We start from the raw sequence: 26,698 nt of genomic DNA, 5'->3' as shown, positions 1-26,698 counted from the left end.
GGGGGCAGATGAAAAAACAAACAACCTTAACACACATCAGGCCCGACTGAGACACATATGGAATGCTGGGAGTCTATTACTGAGCTTACATGGTACAGTTAAAAAAATCTAATACTGGAGGGAAAAAAGCGACTCCTAGTATGTTCGAAGGGCAAATTTGCAAACATCGAACAGCTTTCTTTTTTAGCAATTATCAAATCTCTCACAACAAAACAATATTTATTTTTTTTAAGCTGAATTATGCCAATATTCAGCTTCTTTTCTTTCCAAAATAATGTAATGATTTTTTAAATAAAGTATTTAAATTAGAATGTATCCAAATATTTGACAAACAAACAAGGGTAATATTTGAATTTCCCAAGTATTTTTATTCTTTCCAATTTCTCTGTTTACTCTGTATCCATTGTCCATATGGGTGGCCGGATTGCACTTTCGTGACCACCTCTTGACACACCCCATAACAGTCCAGTTTTAGATACGGCGCAGGCACATCAGACTATGCCAAGTTAACACTAGAGTCAGAAGACAACACATACATGAACGACAAATTAGGGATGAGCTTGGCTATTTGAAAGTATAGATAATCTGAACATCTTCCACATAAAAGGCTTTAAACCATGCTAATCAAACCCTGTTTGTTTGGCCAGTTCAGACTACTTACAGGCTAAGGGGCAAAACAATCATCCTCAGAGACAGGCTTTAAGTTTAAACATATCACAAACAATAGCTGAAAAAAAAATGTAAAAATTGTTACACTACTGCGCTACACGCATGTTTTTACGTGAACCAAATTTAGAGTAATAGCAGCAATGAAAAAAATTTGCTCAAAAATATCAAACGCTAAGTATCAAAATACCTATTGTATTGTAACAATGTCTTTAAGTATTGCGATATTATATATTTTGCCATATAACCTACCCCAACCCACGTCCTGCTTATGTCAGCTCATCCTGAGTGAAAGTGTGCATGTATGTTAGAAGCAAGTAAAGCAGGTAAAATGTGCATCATCAGTGGTACAAACTTAGAAACCACTGATGTGATGGGTCTCAGTACAGTCTACCAGTATTCAGTGGTAAGGAGGGGTGTGTGTATGTGTACCTGACACAGCCATGCCTTGGCTCATGCTATAGGCCCCCCCAGAGTTCCACATGTTCTCAGAGGGGGAGGTGTAGTGTGAGCCTGGTGGGGGGTTAGGGGTGGTGCCTGTGTACCTACAGAAACAGATACACAAAAGGATTAGAGGGCAATCGTCTTATTCTCATAAATCTGCCACTATCAGTCCCATATTTTGGGTGCATTCGGACAGTCCTCATAAACTCGTTAACAGGTTTACATGAAGAAACTTCAACAGCTGACAGTTGTAATTACAAGAGGTAAACCCAGGTAGATTCCATGTAACCTCAGTTTACACAATCAAATGTTCTAGTATTTTGTACAGTGGAAAAACAGCCGAAATAGCAAACTTCTACATCATACTGTGTATAAACTGTAACACTGAACTTCTGCTATGAAGCTTTTTCTTTTTTGCATAGTGAATTTATTTTTCCATCTCATACAGACACTGTTAATGTGATGAATTTTTCAGCTGATAAAACACCAACTTAACACCTGAATGATTCGTTAGTGCCAACTCACCTGAAAAACGGGTTCTTCAGATCCAGCAGGTTGCTGGACTTGGAGCCTGTCTGATCCACTTGAGCAACAATGCTAATGTCATAGCTTTGCCTGAAAGAAACACATGATGCAAAAAGCAAACATGATGCAAAAAGTCAAATTTACCCAGTTTCAAATACTGAACTACTGCAAAGAGCACACGTAAATCAATGTCTTACATCGAACCATTTGCACTTTGATGTTTATTAAAATGCATTTTAAGAGAAAAGGCTCCGTTTTGTGAAACTTAAAGTTCCACATACGCTTGGGGTCTCAGAGAAAGTGGTAAAAGCTCACCTCTTGTTAGCGATGAGGACAGCCGTGCCCGACATTGTGTCTCCAGCCTTGGCAAAGAGCGGCGACTGCAACAGACAGCGAACCTGATACCAATGAGTGAGGGGCTCTGTAGGGGCTGTGGAGAGCCACACTGTCATCCTGCCCAGTGTAAAAGTGTGTGTGAAAAAAAGAAGAAAGAAAGAGAAAAAGAAAAAGAGTGAGTTGTTGGAATTTAGACAGCAGACAGAAATCTATCACATGACAAAAACTCAAGCTTTTATTCGCGTTTATACTGTAGAGCCATAACAGTTAGTCTATTATCAGTCAATGACACTGGTAATGAAAAAACGTTGACATGCTGTAACCACTCTAAAGTGCTCTACAGATGTGGTCCTCCTGCCAGCTGGCAATACAAAAACCAATAACCTTTATTCTGATGTGCTGTCACACTTTGTTAGAAGGGGCTTTTATTTTGACACACTGCAGTGCTTTGTAGAGAAATACATGATGTACCTCACGTTTGCAAAAATAAATAAATAAATAAAATGCTCATTTCACCTCCTTAAACAACAAGTCTGCATGTAATGTGATCATTCATAACTATAAGCTGTATCTTGAGCACTGAGTGAGAATTTAAAGTGCATCACGTTTCGGAATGACATTTCTATTTTAGAGGGAATTTGTCCAAGAAACAGCATTGACAGTGGATCAGTCACGTCTGGCAAATACCGTTTACTAAGTTTAGTACGCTGTGCCGATCCAGTGAACCAAATCAGTGCAACATTAGTTCATAATGGGAACAAACCTCTGTATACAACTTATTCATTTTGGTATGCGAAAGCCCTTATAAATAAAATGTATAAATAACAAATGAAATATTGTGAACATTTTTCTCCGAATGTCACTGATACGGGGGTGCTGTGAAAGGTGCTATGTCCACACTACTCCTCAACAAAAACTAATCAGCGCTCTCCGTGGTGACAGGATATCAAATTCAGAGAGCTTTCTTAAGGTCTCTGTTTTATAACCGCAACACTTGGTGCATTTAAATCAGCCTCAGATGACTCAAGGGAAAAACAAAACAAAAAAAAGCTCTGAAATGGTTCATTACATAGAAATATGATGTTCTGAGTGCACTTACACAGATCCCATGAACGCCACATCAAACCAGAAGGCCAGGCCATGCACCAGCCCTGAGTGCATCATGTGAAACTTGAATGGGATCTCTATCCTGAGAGAGAAGAAACAAAAACAAAAAAAATACTTCATTCTAGAGCTTATTCAATTCGGTCTGTGAAACTGAAGGGCATGCTTGCTTAGTATCGATATTAACTGAGATTATTTGATAAATCAGACATGAAAACTTATCAGTAGAGAACAATGGTGGCATTGTTCCTCTGAAAACAGGAATAACCGCTGTGGAATTATTTACTTCACTCTCACTCATCACCTGAACTGCTTTTCCTTTTGTGTCACTGGGGGGTTAGTTCAATAACTGCAAACAGTCACGTTCAAACACTACATGCTCTTCCTATTGACATGTTTAAAATAAATTGCTGCTTAGGTTAAAAGATCAATGTGTACGAAATTTGGCAGACATCATCTCGAGACCCCACATCCATTATAAATCCAGGTCATTTGTGTTGTACAGTGTTGTACTGGCTCCATAACAGCAAACCCTGAAGTACTTTGTAGACTGTCCCTAATCTCTCATAGTGATTCACATAAATGAGAACTCAGATGAAAACTAAATTGATGCTGATTTTCTTGGATGTTATCAATCACAATTTACACTTATTACCACTAAAAGCTATTATCGAAAGAAATTAAAATATGTGAAAATGAAAAAACTTCACTGCTTGTGAAACACAGCTCTTTTCATGTTTCGTTCCAAATGGGTCATAAAAATTAAACACCACATATCTGTGTGTTGGCCAAATAATGACCACGATATGCTGCTGGGCTTTTTTTTTGTCTCTCTTGGTTATGCTCAGATAAATAAGTTCTCCAACAGATCTACAACACCTGCTCTGCCTCCTTCTAACAAATTAAACCCCAAATATCTTAACCTATGAGGTCTTCAGAAAAAGCCCAGTCATTTGAGTGTGGGTGTGCCCACAGCATAAGCCACACCCCCTAACCACCCACCTTACCCTGACAGGACATATCCAAAAGCCTGATTGTTCACAAGAGATGGTGAATGAGAGATGCTCGGAAGAGTGTGAGGGGTGCGATACAATTTTTTTTGATAGTCTAAAACAGTTAAACCCTTAACATCACATCACGAGTGATAACTCACTTATAAAGGTCTTCCTCTTTAGCGTCTAAAAAGTTGACTGTGTATTTCACGGATTTGGCCATCAGGATTCGGATGTCGAACGTGTCCTGAAGGAAATAGAAAAGATAAAACGGTAAATCTTCAGTGTAACATCAGTGAATAATGAGGACACAGGAGAAATGTGTAAGGCCTCCTGTCAAGCGCTGAGCCACTGAAAACGTGTAGTCAGGCTCAGCTCTCGCTCAGAGGGACTCCGTACTGCCTGCGCCTAAATGCTGAGGAGTCGCCAGAACAGCGACACCTACAGCCAGGCCAGTGCAGCTGCAGCTCACTGTTCCAGCAGAGTAACACTGCCTCAGGCACCAACACACGCCTGCACAGCTGACTACTGCTGAATCAAAACACGCACTCAAACTGAAATATGACTGTTGTAGTTTATGCTATAACACACTTCAGTAACATTTTCATGTAGGTTCACCATTAGATGTTTAGAGGTAAAGTGAGTTTTACCTCGCTAATGTTCAAAAGGGGAATTCCACCAATTTTGTATAATTTCAGAATATTTTAGCAGTTAAGATGTAAACGAAGTCATTCAGAGTTGTTTGATGTGAAATTCCTTGTTCACTGCAGAGAAAACTTACCAACTTATTTATCTTTGTAGTGGTGAAAGGAAACAGGGGTCCCAATGTCTACAGTCATTGAATGTACTATCCAAAACCACCAGTGAATGTGTCTGAGTTTGTATTTATAATGCTGATGGTAAAATAGTCTGCAAAAATAAGTTAACCTGAAAAAAAGTGTTTTTTTGGGGCCAAAAGCTTCTCAGAAGTTTCACAGAATTGTCACAAACATCAGGCAGTGTATTCATTTTCTATGATAACTTTCTCCTTTGAGGGAGATTTAGAGGCACAAAACTCTTCAGACGTCTGGTTCCTATCACCACTACAGTGAACAATTATGACTCGGGAAGTTTCTCTAGAACAGAGCATTTCACATGACATTGGTTACATCCTAATTATGTCCTTCAACTGGTGGCAGAACATCGTACACGGGTATGCAATATTATAAAGAAGGACTTGGCAGATGGCTTTTGATAGCTACTGGGGTACACAGAGCCAAAGCTAGCCCCAGTCATGGCCCGGTCTTGATAGTTTTAACATGTAATGAATGAGAAGTATAATGTTAGAACTTGACTACAGAACTTTTAGTAGCCATTCATTATATATGCCCCCAACTAATTTGTATTTGCTCATGTAATTAGGAACACATTAAGGTTCGATTTTAAGTTTCATTTCATATACCTGGCCCTACCTATCAGCACTAGGTTCTGCAGTTCATACAGGGAACACTTTTTAATATCTTGGTGCATTAAAACAGAATTCAGCTGATGTGTACGCTAATATCAAGTATTTTACAATAGCTTCAGTCGTGGCTCAGCCAATCCGATTCCAGAACCAGAACAATCAGTCTTATACTTGATATTTTCGATAGTAACCTCAGCAGTTGACGATTAATTGCCAACTAATGCAGTCGGTTGCCAGCCAAAAGAATTTGCCCGAATTTGCATCACTACTCATTTTTACACCCCTAGTTTTATCAAATGGTTCTATGATGTGTGCCTGACACTCTTCATAAAATCCCTTATTCCTAAACATCAGCAGCAGCAATCTGGCTTCTCTTTCCTCCCAAGTGCACATTCAACAGCACTGCACAGAACAAGCCTCATGCCCACACGCACTCTATTTAAACTCAGCCTCCACAGCCGGCCATTAAAACAGTGACTACATCCAAAATTTACACACAAAGGGTAGCATACGCAGGATATTTATTAGACTGAGACAGCACTGGGCGAACAGAATGAGACAGAGCAATTTCGCGTGTAATCCCGTAGAAAGTGGCTTAAAAAATAGGATCTGAAATTTGCTCATTAATGAGACCAAAAAAACTGTTTTCGTTATTTAAGACGATGGTTAAGCAGACACCATTTTCCCTGCTCTCTTGTACTGCTCATCACTGATGTGTTCAAACACCACTAGCAAACTAGACAGGGTTGCCAGATTGGGTAGGATCACTCAGATTAGCATTTAATACTATTATCCTTATTTTCTTTCTTCATTTTTTTTTTTACCTCAATGAATTTTAGTTAAGTTTTTTATTAAAGCAATTTATGGAACAGCACAAATGCAAATTAGTCATAGCTTTAGGTAAAAATAGTAAAAAGAAAAACAAGAAAAATAATTTTTCCATTCAACCATAAAAATAAAACATGTTAGGGTTTTTCGTATTCTTGTACAGTAAATATTCAAGACAATACTTGATAGATTTTTTGAACATTTAAATATTTGATAGCTGCAGCTATTGGCCATTCATACTGAGAAGTTGTGAACTCATCCTGTTTAATGGAACTTCAATAGCAAAGGTGAATGTGTGCGTCCCCACATTATCAGTAAAGGTAAATCAGTAATGTACTAGGCTTTGAGTGTGAAAACACTATTTCTTCACTTACCACAATGGGCTGTCTGAAGTACTCGTCTACAGCAGCTCCCCTCAGTGCAGACAGATCCACCCCGTGGAAAGATGGCTGATACCTGAAATGCAAACATACACACAGTGGAAGATATACAGTGTTACAATGAACAAATGTCAGCTGTCACCAGCCAGTCTCTCCTCATCAGGAAATCCCAGGTAACAGAGTAAAACATCAGCAATATTTGTATGATACTGAGTGCTGTATTTAACATCCAGCAAAGTTTGAATAAAACAGACACAAGACAGCAACGTCATAAAACAAGCTTAAAAACACTGATCAGACCTATCTGAGAACTGCCTGGACACGGCCTTCGTATTTTAATGAGCATGTTTGATTGACATCCCTTTCTCCAACACTCCCATTCTTCTACACAGCTGATTGTTGTTACTGTGTCGATTCACTAAAAAAACATTATCTAGCTTTTATGTGGAGACAAATGAGCCAGCTTGATAGCCTCTTAGGTCTGCTTTCGCTTGGTTGTTAGCTTTCACTCTCTAATTCTCTCCGACTTGAACAGAAACCGTGAGGGAACAGTTCTGTTGAAGTTGTGTGGGCAGGACTACCTATATTAGTCTTGGGATAGGTGAAGTTAATGATTAATAGGACACAGTTTTTACAAATTGAGTACCCACAAGAGCAAGATTTACCTAATTAGAAAAAAAAAAATTGCGTTCCCTGGGGCCTTAGGCGTTCTCTTATTCAACAGAATGTTCCTTCTCTCATTCTTTCTCCTCTAGGGGTGCAAAAGGTGCAATCCTGCTCTAATTTCCGGAATGCTAGAATTGATTACAACTAATTATAATAACTTCAATAAGTACTCAACTGTTTGGCAAAAATAGAATTAACATTATTTTCAATCGTATATAATTTTTTAGCACCAAAACAATCCAAGCTAACTGCGGTGAACTAAAATCTACACTTCTATTCTCTGCTCGAAGATCCTCACCAGAAGTTGGCCTTGGTGAACTGCTCCATGTAGAGCTGCTCGTCTGTGAAAGGAGCGAGATGGACGTCGGCAATGGTGGGAAACATTTTACCTGCACAGAGCGGAAAAAAATATCAGCATATTATTACAACGAACACTGCAACACACATACTACATACTTTAACTCACATCTCTACTACTAACCATTAGGCTTGAGGAACTTCTTGGCGTGCAGGTAGCTCTCCAGCATCCTCTCGTTAAACAGCATGTAGCCCATCGGCTCAGAGATGATGATGTCCACCTGTTCAGGTAAGGTCACCTCCTCCACCTTCCCTGGGATTACTATCACGCGCTCTGTCAGTCTGTTACTGTTCACCAGCACCTACGCAACAGACAGTAATGATATACTTTTTTTTTACCCTGCATGAAAATATGAAGTTCCTGAACTTAACATAAAATCTGGCAGCTTGATGCTACATTAACAATCAGGGGAGGGAACAGTCAACATGATACAATACCACGATATTGTATTATTATATTATGACACGACTGAAGATTTGTAAGATTGGTAATATTATAATATAATTACTGTGCTGTGAAATATTGCAGTATCAAAGTTATTACTTTTCACTGTAAATTATTCCACCAAAAGAACGTTTCATGAAATTTACATATATATGAGCTAAACAGAACTGTCAAGCAGACAAATCAACACTCAAAATTTACATATTTAGCTGTTTTCACCTGCAAAATAAAAAGACTTTTAAAATAGGTTTCATCCATTCATACTTAACACATACTTGGGAAGGACCAATATGGGAATTATAAACCGATGATGATTCTCAGTATTTTTCATGTACATGTCTGCTAATGCAGATCAATAAACATTTATAAAACGTATCTACCTGCACTGAAAAAAATAAAAAAATAAAGATATTTTAACAAACATTCTGTGGCTAAACATTGTTCTTCCAGAATACAGTAAATGTTGAAAAAATTCATTTTGAAATATCTGAACGTCTCCCTACCTTATCTAGAACATTTTTACAAGAGCAAGTGAATTTAACAGTTAAGGTCTCACCCAGTTATTAAAACTGGAGTACTGTGGAAGTATTTTGAATTCCAGTGCGTGTTAAGAGCATTACACTACACTGTCCAACAGTTCCCATCAATAACTTCATTCACCAGAACTTTATCTCAACTGGAAGACACTGTAATGTCTTGATAATCAGGACAAAAAGCGCATTTTGGTAATGTAGGTGTTTAACAATGACATTAACAAACAATAAAAATATTTATAATATTACAATAACAAGACTTGAGCCATTACATATTGATACCATGTTATTAAAAATATCACAATATTATACAGTACCATTTTTTTCACCCATCCTTAGTCATATTGTGTGATTACATAAATAATGCCCCCTGGTGTGGAAATTATATTTTTCGCCAAAGAAAAGTGCGCAATAAGTCGTACCTCTGCATGCTGAGCCATGGTACTCGCCTCCACGGCATAAACTTTATGTGCGCCGGCCTGAGCTGCAAAAAAGGAGAGAATTCCCGAGCCACAGCCCACATCCAGCACAACCTACAGACAGACAAGGGGGTTTGGAAGGGGAGAGAATAAATCAGTAACTAAAAAAAAATGTTAAAAGTGTCACTTGATCTGAATCTACCACATCCTTACTGCAAGATCAATCCAATAATAAGGATGTAAAGACAAACAGTATAGAAAAACCGTTAAAATGCCCACATGAAACAGCATATGGAGATGTAAAACTGCCACTGATAAGTCCGTCACTCTCTTCTAAGTGTCTCATTTTACTCTCTTTCATGAAATCTAGGTATCTGGGTGGAGCGTATGAAAGTAAAGTGGGCGAGAAGGGGCGGGGCTTATTACATGGGCTACACACATGAGCGAAAGAACAGCATCATTTTAAATATCTTGGATAAAGAGAGTTTGTGACTGGTCACCAAAAACAGATGTGTTTGACGTTCAGTTGAAGTCAGTAGGTGTTTGATATTCTCTTGCATTGCATCATACTTGGAAGTGATGTATGTAAGGTGTACTGATTACATCAATCCAGTGTCAAAAATCTGAAAAAGAAAGTGCATGAAACTACTCATAAAATCAGATTTTATAGTGATTACCTCCCTTCGCTCTGAGTGTCATCTGGTGTATTTATATGACCCAAACCAATCTGTGCAGTACAGAATTAGAGCTCAGTAGAATCAAAACACAAGATATCCTAAATCAAATCAAATATGGATCTCAATCAAAAAATCCAATTCAACCTGGAAATATTATATACAGATTCAATGGTGAAAAGATGCCACTTGGTAATTATCTCATCTTTTAATGCTTTAAGTAAATATATAAATAAATAAATAAAAAAATAAATAAGGATGTGACTAGCTGAAATATAAAAAGGCAGCTATCCAGTGTTACAGCTTTACAGAACCAGCATCAGAATAAACAGAAGCTTTTTGAATAGACACAAACGACATCGCCTGGGTGCTGAAAGAGAAATCAACACACCTCAATCCAACCTAATCAATCATTAGACTGGATACTCAGCAGAGCTGAGGCTGCAACTCAGCCAGAGTAAAAACACAAGCTATGATATCATGAAGGACAGGTCAACAGCACGGAAGCAAGCATTGACTTTGCAAAAATATTTTACAACTGACCAGAATATTGCAGTGGTGTACTGGTGCTGTATTTTAAGACCCAGTCACACCAGCTTGTCAGTCAAAAAGCGCATTTATTTGAGTGGTCTTTGTGAGCGGTTTCGCACTGTGGACTTGAAGAATAAACATCACATCAAGTTCAAATTTGGTGAACTTTGACACGTAGCGCTACTGCTTATTTTAGCGGTATATATGCACAACATAAAGTATTTCTTCCTGACTACCCAAAAACAAATTCACAAAATGAGAGACTGCACGATACGCATTACGTTAGGAGACTTTCAGCTGGTAGAAATATTTATACTTTTAATGTGTAACACACAAGTAATCCAGCTTGCTAACTGCTAGGAAGCCTCCTTGGTGAAGTACTGCAGCAGACACCATTCACACCACAGCCACACCAGTTATCTACAACTCAGTGCAGCACTATGCTCTCACAAGTATATCTGTATATAGCTGCTGAACAAAACCTCGCAAAATGATAACTTTACAGGAGAAGCAAAAACATTTTCACATGTAATGGAAGTTAATATTAAAAGCCCTTTTTTCAGTGTACGTTTTGATTTTTATTGGTATGTTAAACACAAAATTTTAACATAACACAACTGAATACACTGGAAAGAAACTGTTTTTGTGCATCAGCACCGATATATACCGGTATAACTGTGCTGACTTTTTGTGGTTTTACTGTTTAGGGTTCATGCTTACACCATGATTATTTAAACACTGCTAGAAATAAAGGTACACTTTTTGTTCATCAAGGTACAAACAATGTAAAAGTTCCCTCAAAGGTACAACAGTGGTTTTAAGGTCAACTTGAGCACCTTAAATAAGTTTTTCCAGGTGAAAAGTACAGATTTGTACCTTTTCATAACCGAATGTTTTAAAACAGAACAATAAAATAAAAAAGCCTGGAGACGAGACGGGGTGTGTGGAGTCAATACAACATAGACAATATAAATTCAATGGATTTTGGTACAGTTATGTTCCCTGACTAAAGGTACTGAGATGTACCCTTGAGGGTCCCACCCCAGGGACAGGGTAACTGGCCAGTCACAGTTTCATACCTTTATTTCCGGGAGTGTAGAGAAAAGCTTTCTTAGCGCTCTTTGCTGATAACAGTATCTCAAACTGATCAGCTTTAATTATTTCCACATGCCTAACATAACAACAGATTGAGTTGAGCATCTGAATGGGGCGAATCAGGTGGATCTGATTAGAGGAGCAATAAAACTGCAGGAGAATCAGCAGGAGCTCAATTCACTAACAATCACTTACTGCACACATTCAGGAACAAAGCCATCTGCTCTTCCACACACTACTATTCAGTGTCTCCCCACACATAGGCTATACCCCCCCCCCACACACACACACACACACACCCCCACCCAAAAGTATATTCATGAGCACCTGAATATATTTTTTAACACCATTCTATTTTTATTTCATTCCATTTTAACAAACACCAGAGATAAAAAATATTTTTTTTATGAATAAGATGTTTGTAATGCAAAGCTTCCCTCTCTCCCCTGAGGTCATTTAGACGATCTAAACATAAAGTGCTTTAGATCTAAAAACCCAAAACATGGGAGGTTTCACATTTAATCATGTGATACCTTATTCAAATACCTGAATAAGTAAACAAATGTTATGATGAGATTGGATATCCGTATATTCAAATAACCTCCCCTGTCCACCAGGCCCGTTTCAGACCTGCGGGAAACTCTGCTATTACATTATTTTTATAGATTCAGTTTTGCTTCCACACTTCGGGCCCGCAGTGTTAGTAGCAGTTGGGTCAGTACCTTGTCCTTGAAGTCAGTGTGGTTCTGTAGAATGGCTCGTTGATAGGTTCCAGTTCGAACGTAATCCTGCATCATGTTCTGCTGCTGAGAGAGGTAGCCATAGAACTGCAGAGCCCAATAAGGAAGGAAAAGAGAACAGTGAAGTATTAGTGGTCACAGACTTGAAGAACCTAATGGATAGACCCATTTACATGCATGTTCTTAACCATGTTTTACATACAAACTTAAAAAAGATGGTTCTTTAAGGGTTCTTTAGTAAAGAAAATGGTTCTATATGGAACCAAGAACACTCCTAGAACTCTCTGCATGATTAATGGGTTCTCTGCATCATGAAAATATTCTTCAGATTGATGGAAAATGTGCTATAGATGGTATAGATGGCTTTTTGAAAAAGGTTCTTCTTATCCTTCTTGTTATATAGAGCCCTTTTCAAAAAGGTATAGAACCATCTATAGCACATTTTCCATCAATCTGAAGAACACTTTCACCATGCAAGGAACTCATAACATGCAAAGAGTTCTCTGATGTTCATGGTTCTATACAGAACCATTTTTTTTTTTACTAAAGAACCCTTGAAGAACCATCGTTTTTAAGAGTAGTTTTTTAAAGTCCAAAGTATTTCAGAATTGCTGAAAGGCTCTGCAAAGTTTGTTATGGTTTTTATTGATCGGCCTTATTTTTTAAAAATATGCTCGATTAATCAACATAAATCAACTTATTCATTTACTAACAGGGATGGGCATTTTAGTCAAATTGAATATTTATTTTTGCAGGGCATTATTCAAAAGTATTTCTGAGCTCAGACATCTCATGGTTCTTAAACATAAGCATAATGCACAGTGCTGTGCAAAGCTCGGAGATCACCCTTCATTTCCGATATTTTCAAGTTTGATTTTTCCGACCCAAAACGTTCATGAGCCCTGTAGTGTGCTGTAGCTGAACAAGTGATTCAGGAAACAATCAAACAGAGAGCAAGGCGAGTGGAGAAATCAAGGTGATGAGAGATGACGGACTAGACAGAGGAGCTGCTTATTAAGTTCAGGCAAATAATCACTCTTCACAGTTTCAGGTTAGCACCCAGTTTTGTCCAGCTCTATCAGCATTTCAACCTTGTTCATCCCCAGTTTTTGTTTTCGCTGTACGTTTTGTGTGTGCATAAAACTACAAGCAGGTTTGGCCCTTATCACACGATACAGACAAAGTCTGGAATTTTGAGTGCTTTTTGTACCTGAAACTTATTGTGTGTTGTACCCACTTTCTGCTACACCTATTGTGCAGGTCCTCACGGCAAAATAAGAGTCTGTTAAAGACGTAATTCTGTTAAGTGAGCAGGATTCTCCGTTTTCAAAATCTGTTAGGAATTTAAAAGTTGTGTAGTAGCTTAAATATAATATAATGTCTGTTTTTTTGCCTTTTCTCAGTAACAACTTCTTCACAGCTACACATCCATTCAGACCCAGTGTTGACTTGTCTTCTCACAGTGGAAGAACGGACAAAAAAAACTAGGTTTTTTTTTCAGAACTGAAGCAAAAGTGCTTGATTTTCTCCTCTCTCTCAAAGATGAAAGCTTTAAGTATTGTTTATCTGATGGGCACAGTTTGGTGGTCTACCAGGTCTTGGACGGTTGTTACGAGTCCCATTTACATTCTGATCATTTTTTGAACTCCCAGTTTTAGAAACTCATTCATTTTCCTTTGACTTTCTTTGTGCAAGTGTATTATCTCATATTTAATATCCTCAGAAATATCTCCTGAAAAATGAATAACTTTTACTCAATGACCACTCTGACTGAAAATCAACTCAGTGAAGTGGTCTCTGATTTTTGCCCAGTATTAAATAGGGTTACCATCACTACTTGGAGATAGCAATGACAAATCCATTCAATCACTTAATCACGTGACGGCAAGGAAGCTGTGTATGTTTGTGGATCCAGATGGACACACCTGAAAGTACTGAACGGCCGACGACTCCTCTGTCCTCTCGCTGAAGACTGAGCATTCGTTAAGGTGTCCGCGACAGTTCTTCAGAAGGTTATAAAATGATGAGAAATCTGCAATGTACCAAAACAGCATCAGGCAGCAGGTCAGAATACTATACCACATTTTATTCAAACAGACAGACAATTGTCAACAGACTAATATGAACTTGGGATGTTTTATAGGTGGTGTTTTGGTTATATGGGTCAGAAGTATGGTCTTCATAATTACCACTAAAAAAAAAATATATACATATATACACACACACACACACACACACAATGAAACAGTATTTATACTATTTAAAATTATATATATATATATATATATATATATAATATATATATATATATATATATATATATATATATATATACATATATATATATATATATATATAAATCATAATCACATATTATTAAATAATCATATATATATATGATTACTATTTGACTAGTCAGTCAAAGAAAAGAAGCTGACCAGTCGTTACTACAGGGAGATTCACTCGAAAGAGACCCCGAATATTCTGTAATAACTCTCGCTAGGACGAAGCAAAGTGAACAAAACAACGTTGAGTGTGCTCCTCAGTATATGGAGCTTCGAACAAGCCAGGACGCCCCTGCGTTGGAGCAGAGAGGTAGGCGGCGGACAGCCATCGCAAGGTTTAACCTTCGTTTGCAATTTCCAGGTGCATACCCCCGTACCACTTCATGTGTCTGGCAGAAAGCAGAGATCACTTCGATCATTTCATGTAATGCAATCGATTACACATACGTCAAGGTATGTAGTGTATTTTTTTGGTTCAGATTGCTTCATCTTAACGGGAGTTACAACAGAATATTCGGGGCCTCTTTCGAGTGAATCTCCCTGTACTATAGTAAAAAAATAAATAAAAAGTCAATAAACAACTGTGGGATAAAAATAGACATAGGCAGATATGTATGACAAATATTTTCATAAATAAAGGCAACAAATTTTTACAGCTAAATGTATTTTCTGCCCGAGCATCCTTGGGAAGTGAAATCAGGATGTGGACGTGAGACTGAGCTTTACAATGCGAAACAATGAAAAGTTTGCTGCTTGCAGCTTGTTAATTGATGCTGATGCAGCATTTTGTGGTGTAAAACATGCACTGTACAAGAGTTTTTGTTGTGTTTCAGTCTTCTCGGCTAACTGAGTTAAACGTGGTCTGACAAACTGCAAATTAAAATAAGGAGGAGGTTGAGTTCTCTTAAGGAGGTTGAGTTCTCTTAAGGAGGTTTTTTGCCACTTTGCCTTGCTCACTGGGGCTTGGACTAGGATTTTCTGTAAAGCTGCTTTGTGACAACGTCTGTTGTAAAAAAGCGCTTTATAAATTCATTTTAACTTGAGTTGAGGACTGAAAGCTATAGGGACCACTCTACTGAATTACTTTAAATTTAAACATTAAATTAACTTCATGTTTTAATACAAAACATGATTTTATGTATGAAACAACTGTTCAAAAGCTGTGTCTGCTTGTCATGTACTGGTGAGCATTTTTTAGTTCTGTGCAAAAGTGCCTAGAATTATCACTACCAAAACATTTAGTAAAGTGTCGGCTGTGTTATGACTGTTTTGGTAGTGACAAAATGGTCTCAAGTCCAAGCCAGTTATGTGTCAGTCCAAATATAAGTCAGTATGAACCAGTCCAAATGTGTTTTGAACTCTGACTAAAGTAATTTGGTAGATTGCTCCATATTCAATCTTTGGCTACAATCAACCACATCTCACAGAATCTTGCCTCTTGCAGCTTTCTGCACTACTGCGCAGAAAAGCTTTAATCAGTCCACATTCCAGGCAAACTTGTTGAAATGAGCATTTCTTTGTGAAGGTGAAATGAGTCACGTTTCTCTACAAAGTGTTGCGGTGCGGAAAAATAAAAACCCCTCTTTATTTAAGACGCCGCATCAGAATAAAAGCCAGATGCAGAAGGACTGCGCTTTATGAGCTTAGCCAGCAACTATTTCAGAGTTTAACATTTTAATGTAGGCTAAAAATTAGATTTTTGAGATCACAAAATCATAGTTACGATGTCTACAGTGACCAGATGGACAAAAAAAAAAACAGCTCTAAATTAGAAGAACGTGGTTTAATATAAAGTACTCGACCAGTGTGCCTCACCTTAAATCATGCTTTGGAATGAACTTTTCAATTGTAACAGCTCACTTTAAGATGAACTCAGATTTTAAATTGAAGAAGGAGGGAAAATTCTGATCAGTACTCAGTATCGTCCAATATCCTGAGTTTTTTTCCCCAGGTATCATAATCGGTATCCGGAGAGAAAAGTCAGATCCTCAATACAGGTGTTAATGTAGAATTTAAGTAGACAAGATAAAAAGGACAGTGAGTGTGGTTGGTAGGTGTACCTAATAAAGTGGCCAGTGTTCTCCTAAACATTTGCTGGTGTAAAGCGCGTGCGTGGGCCAGGAGGTTGAGCGAGTGTTACCTGTGGGGGATGCAAACTGCAGGAGCACGCTGTTGCAGCCGAGTGTGATGATGAAGGACTGTTTCCCAACACGACTGCACTCAGTTTCCCGCGACACTGAACACTTAAACACGCTCGCCTCGTCATCTGCAACACAAACACAAGTCAGTCCATGGACAGCAGGCAAGTAACACTCTATTCTGCATTACATGGTGTGAGTGATCAGAGTTGTAAAGGACTGAAACAAATACACTCCTAAAACACACCAACTCCCTGTTTCATCTGATCAATTTACGCAGCAATATTATTATGACGTAAACATGAGCCAGCTAAGTACTTGTGCTGCATCTGAGTGGTACCCTGAGCGTACATTACACAAACACCATATTAAGTTAATGTTTTGACAAAACAAATATAATATACACCCCAGATGAACCCATACATACAACTTCTGCTTCTTCGTCGGAGCTGTGAGGCTCATTTTGCTAAAACACTAGAAGTCAATAGTCACCCAAATCGTTTCTGTGAGTACATGCACAAAACTTTCTCTCAAACCACATCCAGGTCTTTATTAAGGTCGCTTATACTTGAGATCACTGTATATAACTTAGTACGAATGCTGCCATTTTTAAACCACTTATAGCTTCAACACTAAACTGACTATTTCTGGCTTAAGTGGAAAATTGTGTAAACTTGATCAGTGTACTTATTTTGAACACATAAACCAAGTTACTGTATTTGCCGCCTGCTGCTTTAAAGACCCCATGCACTCAAAACTGTGTCTTTTTAAATGGTTAACTCCTCTGTGATGGCATATTATGGTATACACACTCATATTAGTATCAAACGTGTTACCATATCATTCACATTTCACATTTTTCTATTGAAAACGGGTTTTCTCAGGACAATATGTGGGGCACTCTGTAGCAGCTTAGCTTTGTACATCACGAATGAGCTTGAACCTATCATGGTCCAATATACTAACATATGCTAATGAGCCACACGCCACGAATCTGGCACATTTCCATTACGAAATAAAGATGTTGATTAATGTGAATTGTACCTGTTAACCAAAGTAAAGTAAATAAAAGCTGCATGAGCCCAACCTACCAATGCTAAACCAGCATCAACTGGCATTCGTTAAGGGCAGCACAAGCACCCGAGCTGAGAGGGAGAGACAGAGAGCTTGTGGCCTGTGTTGCCTCACGTCCTACGGCAACACCACTGGGGTCGAACTGCGTGGTCAGGCAGCTGCACCACTAGATGTTATGCATAGAAGCTAGCATTAGCTAAGCAAGAAGGCCTAAACTTTAATTCTGACCAGAGACGTTACAAAGGTAGGAGACCGGTCACTGCTTGGAAAATGAAATTTCTCTTTTGTGCCTGGTTTGGAAAATGAATGTGGGAAATTTCTCAATTTCTAAACAGAGTCAACTGGGAAAAGATCCCCTCAGTGTTGAGATCTCTGAAAGCACAGAAGCCAGAACAAGCAACAAAATAAATAAATTAATTAATTAAAAAAAGTTTTTTCTGTGTTATTTGAGCCGATCGCTATTTGCGATTCTTTTCAGAGGTTACCAGCAATTTAAAATGTGTTTTTACATGATAATTTGGCCTTTTAGAGTTTTTAGGTCTCTCCTCCCCCCATTCAAAGAGAGAGAGGAGTCTGGTCTGCCTGGTCTGGAAATAACTGCCCGGCGGCGTTGTCAAGACGGCCGCCGGCAAAACAGACTTTCAGGCAAGTTTAGAGAATAAACACCCAAATGTTACTTCTGAGTTACATGCTTGTTAGCACCTGAGGATAACACTAGCTTAGCAAGACGGCTAAACCTCCAACACTTTGATGCCACAGTGAGGCAAGTTTAGAAGATGAAGACTCAAATCTGAAAAGATGGCTGAACTGAATGCAAAAAATCTGAAATCAGCCATATTTATAAAAAATAAATAAATAAATACTTTTAAGGTACAGACCAAAAGTCGTCGGTCTCATAAGCATCAGTGAGACAATAACTATTCTTGTTTAACACTTGGTGACTGGCCGTCTTAATTACATCTCCACACATGTAATTAACATCAGCGCTTCTTGATTAGTCTGCAGCAAGTAAATAAACCTGCTTCCCGCACCTCAGTCATTTCTGGCTTAAGCCACACCTACATTCGCTTTGTATTTTAAAAGACAGAACTCAAAACCAAAGATATTTTAAAACTATAAGTTAATTCATTCAGAAGAGCAACAGTACAGCTTCCATTATCATGCTTGCTTCTGACCACCAACCAGTCCTCTAATAGGACCACAAGGGCATAATCCCGATCAATTTCCCATCATTCAACTTCTCATTAAGCCATGCTATGAGGGATTAAACAGTGAAGAGTGACTGCAGAAAGCTCCTGTGTTCACAGCACCGTTTCAGCTGTTGCTGTTGGGACAAAACAAGATGCCAATAAAGATTAGTGAAGCAAGATTAGCTAACGCTAAGGCTATTGATAGCTCGCATCTACTGTGGCTGCAGAAACTCAGGAAAATTCTTGCTGTCCTGCACAGGACAAGAAATGGACAAAATAACAGAAACACTAATTTATTAAAGGGCTCACATCTTACATTTTTCTTGGATTTTGCTTTTTTCCCCCCTTGAGATCCACTTGATGTATGTGCGGTTTAATGCACCAAAACCAGACATGCTTCATTTTTCCATGATAATTTTCCAACCTCTCTTTATACCTTAAAATTGAAACAGGCTGCTAATTTGTTTGTATGCGAGTTTTCGATATCTTTTTTCTATCTTTCGGTTATTTTAACCATGAGGATTTGGGTTCAGATTCTCCAGCATGGTCTGTATTAGCATGATACAGTTCAACAGAGTACACAACTGTAAGTTTTCATCAGGTATTTTTGCAGATACTAATACTGGCCGTTAATATTGGTGTATATTATCGGTCCGGCTCTAGTAAAGCTAACGAACTAGGAAATCCTGTAAATCCTACAAATAAAAGCAGAAACTTCTTTCGGCGGCAGAGATCCTCTCAGAGACTTCCACTTCTGCATTTATCCAAGTTTGCAAAAGACAGAAAGTGCAGAATTCGTTTCAGCTCCATAATGCAGTCAGTTTACTCACAGCTAAACAACCATGAGTAAATTTTTCCAGAAGCACACAAAACAACTCACAGTGAAGCAGAGTGAGACATGAAGGCACATGAAACACTCTGTTCCAGGTTCTGTTATACTGCACTGAATAAAAGATCATAACTTCAAGGTCCACATCATTCGAAGATCACATGTCTCATAGGGCCTATGTTCTTTATTCTAGATGTGTTTTTTCATTTCAATGTTTTATCTGTTTATTGAGTCTTTCTCAGTCCAGCACATCTTGCAAATAAAATCAGGTGCAACATATAACATTATTGTTATCGTTATCAATTAAAGCTGACTGACACAGGCATATGTTGGGCTGCTCGATAATTCATTTTGTTTAATTGTGATATAAAGGTGGGCAATACGATGATATATTGTCACTACTGTGATAAACAAAATGCTTTTCAAAGCATATTGTGAATATCATACATAAACAACACTGACCAACTGCATGTTTCATTACAGAGAGCATAAATAATCCTGTTTAACCGGATTGAGTGCAGTGAAGTGTGTGACATGAGAAAAAACACAAGACATATTTTTGGCTGTTTTTAAATGTTGCACTACTTGTGCTTTGTGTCTGTATGTAAAAATACAGTGACACATATTATGTTCTGCAATATCGTGATAAGTAATAATCACAAGATAATATTTTTGCCATATGGCCCAGAACTCTTCATGTCTTATACAGTACTGGATTTTGCAGGAGTTTTTTGGACCACGCCATACATCTTTATGAATTTACATCACATGCACAGACTCAAAAGATTGGGTTTGATGTTTATTATACTGATAAAGATATAATGACAATAGTAGATCATTCACTTGCATCCTCTGAAGACAAGTCCTTCACCAAGTTTATGACAGTTCTCTTTCAAAACTCTTAACATGTTCTCAATCATCAGATTAATTTTGGGCAAAAGGGACAAAGCAACTCTACATGCTGCGTGCAGTTCCACAATTCCACCAGAGAGGTCTCCACATCCCCAAAACTTACGTGGTGCAGCTTTTCATTTTCCGATTTTATTACTTTTCAAGGACACTTTTAGTACTGTAATTTGGCCTTTATATTTTCCAGGAGCCGTATGAACCCTGTGTCAGCACTTGGGTACACGGGGCTGTTGGGAACTGTTTGAAAATTCCTTATTAAACTGCTAATAGCAACACCACAGAGAAATTTTTACATGCTTTCATGCATATCTAATGATATATGTAATCTAATGATATATATAACACATACATACACACACACACACACATTTCCAGTTTCAATAGTTTTCAATGTTGAGGCCAAGATTTAATTTTATTTTATACACTAATAATGCTCTTAATTCAGTGCTCTAATTATATACTACAGTACTGCAGAATGGTTTGGCTCAGATAAATAAACATTCTCCACCAGAACTTTAACGCCTGTGCCTCCACCCTTTAACCAAACAAAACAAATGAACAAAAAAAAAGTCACTTGAGTGAGACTGTGCGCATAGGATGCACTCAGATGCCTAGTTTTCACTACTGACAGTGGGTTTACATCTCTATACAAATAGACTGCACTGAGAATGGTACAACCTGACATACATACATACATACATATATAACTATATATATTATATAACTATATATTTATATAACTATATATATCAACCACTGACATCAACAGAACATCAAACAGTGATTGCTGATCAATCACCAACTATTTTTATAACTATTATTTCACAGAGATTTATGTGCAACTTGGCTAATGTTGAATGTCGTACCGTTACACTATAAAATATCTACTACACATTAGCAGCTCCACAACACCAAAAACACCAGGTTCTGTCCACAGAACTGCAGAGAGGCGTGATAAAGGACCAAAAGTGACTTACAGGACCCCTTCATGCACCTCCATACTCCATTAATATAACTTAGAAATATATATTTCAGGCCAAAATCCAAGGGTTATTTCAAAGCTATCACAAAACAAGGACTCAGACATCAGGCAGCGTATTCACAGCCTGTTCAATGTAATAACTTTCTGTGAAGGAGTATTTAGAGGACTTCAACTTCTTCAGACATCTGGTTCCCATCACCGCTGCTGTGAACAGTTCTCGCTAGGTTTCCCCACAACAAAGCACTTCATATCGATCAACTCTGTACTACTTTGTTCACATTTTAATTGTTTACTTGTGGAGAAATTTTGAAACATCAGTAGAATCCCCTTTAACACTGGGATGCAGTGTGGCTATAATCCTTTCTTTGGGATGTTTGAGGAGATCCGAAAGACCACTTTTCTTTTCTGAAACTCCTGCTTATATCTTAAACATGACGATATGATATTTACAGACATTTCACGACCGAATAAAACACGTCTCTGAGAGCGCCGTGTTGTGCAAATGTGCTTTTGCGCTCACGGAGCCGCTTCTCCATTCTTTTCTTCCAAGGAGCATCCAAGGCAGCCTGAGGCTCGAACAAAAGCCGAGACTGCTGAATGAACAGGCGGGCAAGTGGCAAGAGGGGAGGCGGGGGGGACCTGCTATTGTCTCATAGTGAACAAAGATGAACGTCTAAGCGGTTGTGGATAAGTAAAACAGTACACAGGCTAAAAGCACAGCATGTTATACTGCCTAAATGAGCACTGAATATGTGGCTCACATTTCTCTCACATAGACCGGCGTCCAGTGATGCGATGTGCGCCATCCAAGCTCAAAAAATAAAACACGGTCGCACTCCCCCTGCCAGCTGGCACGCGTTAGGGCTAGATTAAGCACTTAAAGGGGAACTCCATCGATTTTTTAAAAATTCTACATAATTAAATGGTTGCGATGTAAACAAAGATACTCAGACTGGCTTGGTGTGAAATGCTCCGTTCTAGAGAAACTTGCCTTCTTAGAATTGTTCACAGTGGTGCTGATAGGAACCAGACGTCCGCCTCTAAAAGCTATTACATGAAATGGTGAGATACATGCTGCCTGATGTCTGAGACACTGTTTTATGATAGTTGTGTGAAATTTTGGCTTAAAATGTGTTTTAATCCATTTATTTTAGTTAATTCATGGCAGAGGGGTACACACAGGGCATTGTTAGGCAAAACAGTCCCCAAAGAAATCTTATGTCCATTTTACCATCATCAATACTACACATAAAAACTCAGAAGACACGTGCAGGTTTACTGGTGGTTTTGGATAGTAAATTAAACGGCTATACTGGTGTTGTAGACACTGTGACCCCTGGTTCCTATCACCACCACTGTAAAGAAATCTGAGTCTCAAGGACCTATTTCACATCAGACCACTCTGAATCACTGTTTACATCTCAAGGACTGAATTATTCAGAAATTCTGAAAACCTGGTGGAGTTCCCCTTTAAAGCGCCTTAAACACGAAACTCTGGGACACTTTATAGGGGCAAGTTTCATTTTTGGCCCTCTCTGTTTTAAGACGGACTCAGTTACTGACTCCAAAGAAAGAGCGAGGTGCTAGCTAACTTTATGACTAACGTTAGGCGCGAACCAGCATCAATAATAAGCTATTAGTTAGCCAACTTGCTAAGCTAACCCCCTCGCTTTATTGTCCAAGGCGCGAAGTTGAGGACAAGTTATGTTTTCTTGGGCGCTGTTGTCCAAAATACGCCACGGCTACTTTAATATCTCCCCAAATTAAACTTCTTACACTTTGCTGGACATGGTAGTGCGGCAGCTAGCTAGCTTCAAGACGAAGCTGGAGTCAGCGTCTTATTCGAATTTTCCCGGTCCACCTTAAACAGTGCAGCAGCTACATGCTGGTGCCTCATGCGCCACAATACAGCTGCTGCCTCATTTAAGGTAGACCGGAGAATTCGGACAAGAAGCTGGCGAATACGCTGCCACACTTCCAACGTGGTGAAGTAAACAGCGCCTTGTCTGGTACGTCTGAAGTAACATTCACAGCTGTGGTTAAACGCCACAGATTTAAATTAAATCATTATTAAAAAGCACAAACTCGGGTTTTTACTACAAACGCAAACACGTAACCCAACTATTAAATGCTGCATTCGCTCTAGCCTAGTTAGCATTAGCATTAGCGTTAGCGTTAGCCAGCGGCTAAGGCTAAGCGTGCCGGACACAAAGGCTGGAAAAACAAACCGCCGAGCGCTCACTCACTGTTGGAGAGGTTTAAGAGGGCCGCGTCCTGGGTGGTTTTCACCTCCAGCCGCAGAGGCTGCTGCTCGGAGTGCCGCTGGATGTCTCCTTTCGCATCCCCAATGGAGAGGAGCCGCACGCCGGGGAACACGGACACCGCCATCTTCAAGCTCGGGGGGAAGAGAGCAGCAGCAGCAGCGAACACGCAACCGCTCCGATCCGATCTCCCGCGGACTCGGCGGGGAAAGCAGGCCGGGCTCATTAGCGCCTCCGTTCGGTCAAAGCGGGTAGCTTAAATCTTATACTCCTAAAATGTTTCTTCAAAGGTTCTTAGGTAAAGGCAATGGTTCTATCTAGAACCATATGTTCTGTACAGAGCCATTTCAAGCTTAAATGGTTCTCTGCACGGTGAAATGGTTTTTCAGATTTACGGAGAACGTGTTGTGTATGGTTCTGAATAGAACCTTTTTGAAAAGGGTTCTATATAGCACCAAAAAGGGTTCTTCTGTTGTTACAAGCTTGATATATATAGAATAATTTTCAACACGTTGTCCAGCACCAGGCACCATGCAAAGAACCATTGGTAGAACACGTGGTTCTAAACAGAACCATTGGCTTTACTAAATAACCCTTGAAGAACCTTCTTTTTAAGCGTGTGTAGTTACAAGCCTGATATGGTAGCAGAACCCTTTTTGGTGCTATATAGAACAATTTTCAAGCAGGTTCTATGTAGGTCCATACTTCTATGGATCTACATAGAACCTCTTTGAAAATGGTACTATGTAGAATCTGAATCCCATTAATTTGAAGAAACATTTCACCATGCAACTAAGCATGGAAATGGTTCTACATAGAACCCTTTTTGGTGCTATACAGGACAATTTTCAAGTAGGTTCTATGTAGATCCATACGTATATGGTTCTATATATGTATATGGGTTTCTATATAGAACCTGCTTGAAAATGGTACTGTGTAGAATCTGAATCCCATCAATTTGAAAGAAACATTTCACCATGCAATTAAGCATGGAAACGGTTCCATACAGAACCATTGTCTTTACTAAAGAACCACTGAAAAGCAGTCCTTTTTAAGAGAGTAGGAAATTCTTGTGTCAGAGGTTGCTTAGAAAAATTACAACAGAAGATTAAAACACAATTAAGTAAAAATTTAATAAATAAATGTAATATTATTTATTAGAACGGAATAAAAATAAAAGTAAGATAAATGTAGTAAAGGAGGCTAAAACAGAAATGTAGAAAGGAGTGTTACACATGATACTGAAAATCATTGGCAATGATATTGAAAAGTATTAAAGTAATTATTGCACATGATATTGAAAAATAATGTTACACATGTTATTGAAGAGTAATATTGCAATGATGTTGAAAAAAGCCATATTGCACATAATAGTGACCATATTATTCTCAGTGTTCAATGTTTTAGCTGTCCTGCACACTTAAAAAAGATGGTTCTTTAAGAGTTCTTTAGTAGTCTTTTGTGGTTCTTCAGTGTGGTTCTTGCCACACTGACCCCAGTGTGGCAAGCAGGGGATGAGAGGCATCGTTCATAATTCTGAGTTCAACATCCTGCTCTCCGACACCTTCACCAAAGACTCCAGTTCCACTCCCAGGACAGAACCCGCTTTCTTGATGAACTTATTGGGCCTCGTTCACCAACCGTTCTTGAAAATAATTTTTTTCTTAAAATCCACTTAGACCGCTTTCACAAAGATTCTGACCTTCACCAATATTTTCTTATTTGGGATTTGTTCTTAGATAGACTCTTAAAAAAAGATGGTTCTCCAAGGGTTCTTCAGCGAAGAAAATTTTTTCATACAGAACCATAAACGCTCAAAGAACCATTTGCATGATTAAAAGGTTCTTTGCATCATGAAAGAGATCTTCGGATTAATGGAAAATGTGCATGAATATGCTGTAGATGGTTCTATATAGAACCTTTTTTAAAAGGGTTCTCCCATTGTTACAAGCTCGACACCATAACAATAGAAGAACCCTGTTTGGTGCTATATAGAACCATTTTCAAAAAGGTTCTACAATGCACGCAATCAGAAGAAGCCTTTTCATGATGGAAAGAACCCTTCAGTCATGCAAATGGTTCTTTGAGTGCTCATGGTTCTATATAGAACCATTTTCTTTACTAAAGAACCCTTGAAGAACCATCTTCTGTTCATGAGTGTAAGAACAGAATCTATGCACAGAGTACAAAGCTCTGAACAATTCTGCGGTTTAAGAACACGTCATGAATCTGACACAGACTTTTTCTTATGACCTCTCTCATAAACACTTAAGTGTATTTCTACACGACATGACGCTGACCACCACTGAGTGAAAAAACATCTGCAGCACGGTTTCGCAGACGTTAAAGAGTTCTTCTGCAGGGTCCTTTGCCAAAGTGTGGAGACCACCCTTCATTTATTTATTTTAATTTCCAATCAAAATGGTCATTAGTTATTAGTAAAGTTATTTATATTCAGGAGATATTTTGAGGAGATTAGATATAAATAATCCACTTGCACAAGAAAAAGGAAAGAAAAAATAATCATTGAAAGATACAGAGAAAATGGAACTCCTAACAACCGCGCAACCAAGACAGAAGCTCCACTTTTGCTTCAGATCTGAAAAAAGAACCACAGCCATCCTTCCACTGTGAGAAGACAACTCAGCCCTATGGGTCTGAAAGGATGTGTAGCTGTCAAGAAGCCTCACTGAGAAAAGGAGACAGACACATCAAACAAAGAAGCTGCTGGTGATCTGAGAAAAATGGACTGACTGATGCAAATACTGCCACATAAAAGTACAAAAAACGTCGAATTTAACTACATAAAAAATTCACATTACTAAAAAAGCATTTATATACTGTTGTATGT

General features: G+C 38.5%; 1 protein-coding gene across 5 annotated transcripts in view; it reads right to left on the bottom strand.

Annotated features, from left to right (window-relative positions):
- The window catches only part of carm1 (coactivator-associated arginine methyltransferase 1), a 31,556-nt gene extending 7,509 nt beyond the window's left edge, over nt 1–24,047 (bottom strand). For all 5 annotated transcript variants that reach the window (XM_036561496.1, XM_036561497.1, XM_036561493.1 and 2 more), the window contains exons 1-13: nt 23,833–24,047; nt 16,605–16,730; nt 14,105–14,211; nt 12,162–12,266; nt 9,143–9,253; nt 7,867–8,044; nt 7,684–7,774; nt 6,714–6,795; nt 4,229–4,314; nt 3,071–3,160; nt 1,951–2,088; nt 1,636–1,725; nt 1,099–1,211 (exon numbers count right to left, since the gene is read on the bottom strand). In XM_036561496.1, coding sequence (XP_036417389.1) covers nt 1,099–1,211; nt 1,636–1,725; nt 1,951–2,088; nt 3,071–3,160; nt 4,229–4,314; nt 6,714–6,795; nt 7,684–7,774; nt 7,867–8,044; nt 9,143–9,253; nt 12,162–12,266; nt 14,105–14,211; nt 16,605–16,730; nt 23,833–23,974 — 1,459 coding nt within the window. In that variant the 5' untranslated portion in view covers nt 23,975–24,047. The remainder of the gene's footprint in view (nt 1–1,098; nt 1,212–1,635; nt 1,726–1,950; nt 2,089–3,070; nt 3,161–4,228; nt 4,315–6,713; nt 6,796–7,683; nt 7,775–7,866; nt 8,045–9,142; nt 9,254–12,161; nt 12,267–14,104; nt 14,212–16,604; nt 16,731–23,832) is intronic.
- Between the last annotated feature and the right edge of the window lie 2,651 nt (nt 24,048–26,698).

Source organism: Colossoma macropomum, unplaced genomic scaffold (genome assembly GCF_904425465.1).
Source record: "Colossoma macropomum unplaced genomic scaffold, Colossoma_macropomum, whole genome shotgun sequence".
Classification (NCBI taxonomy): Eukaryota; Metazoa; Chordata; class Actinopteri; order Characiformes; family Serrasalmidae; genus Colossoma; species Colossoma macropomum.
The sequence above is the reverse complement of the archived record's forward strand: the minus strand, read 5'-3'. Positions and strand labels throughout refer to the sequence as shown.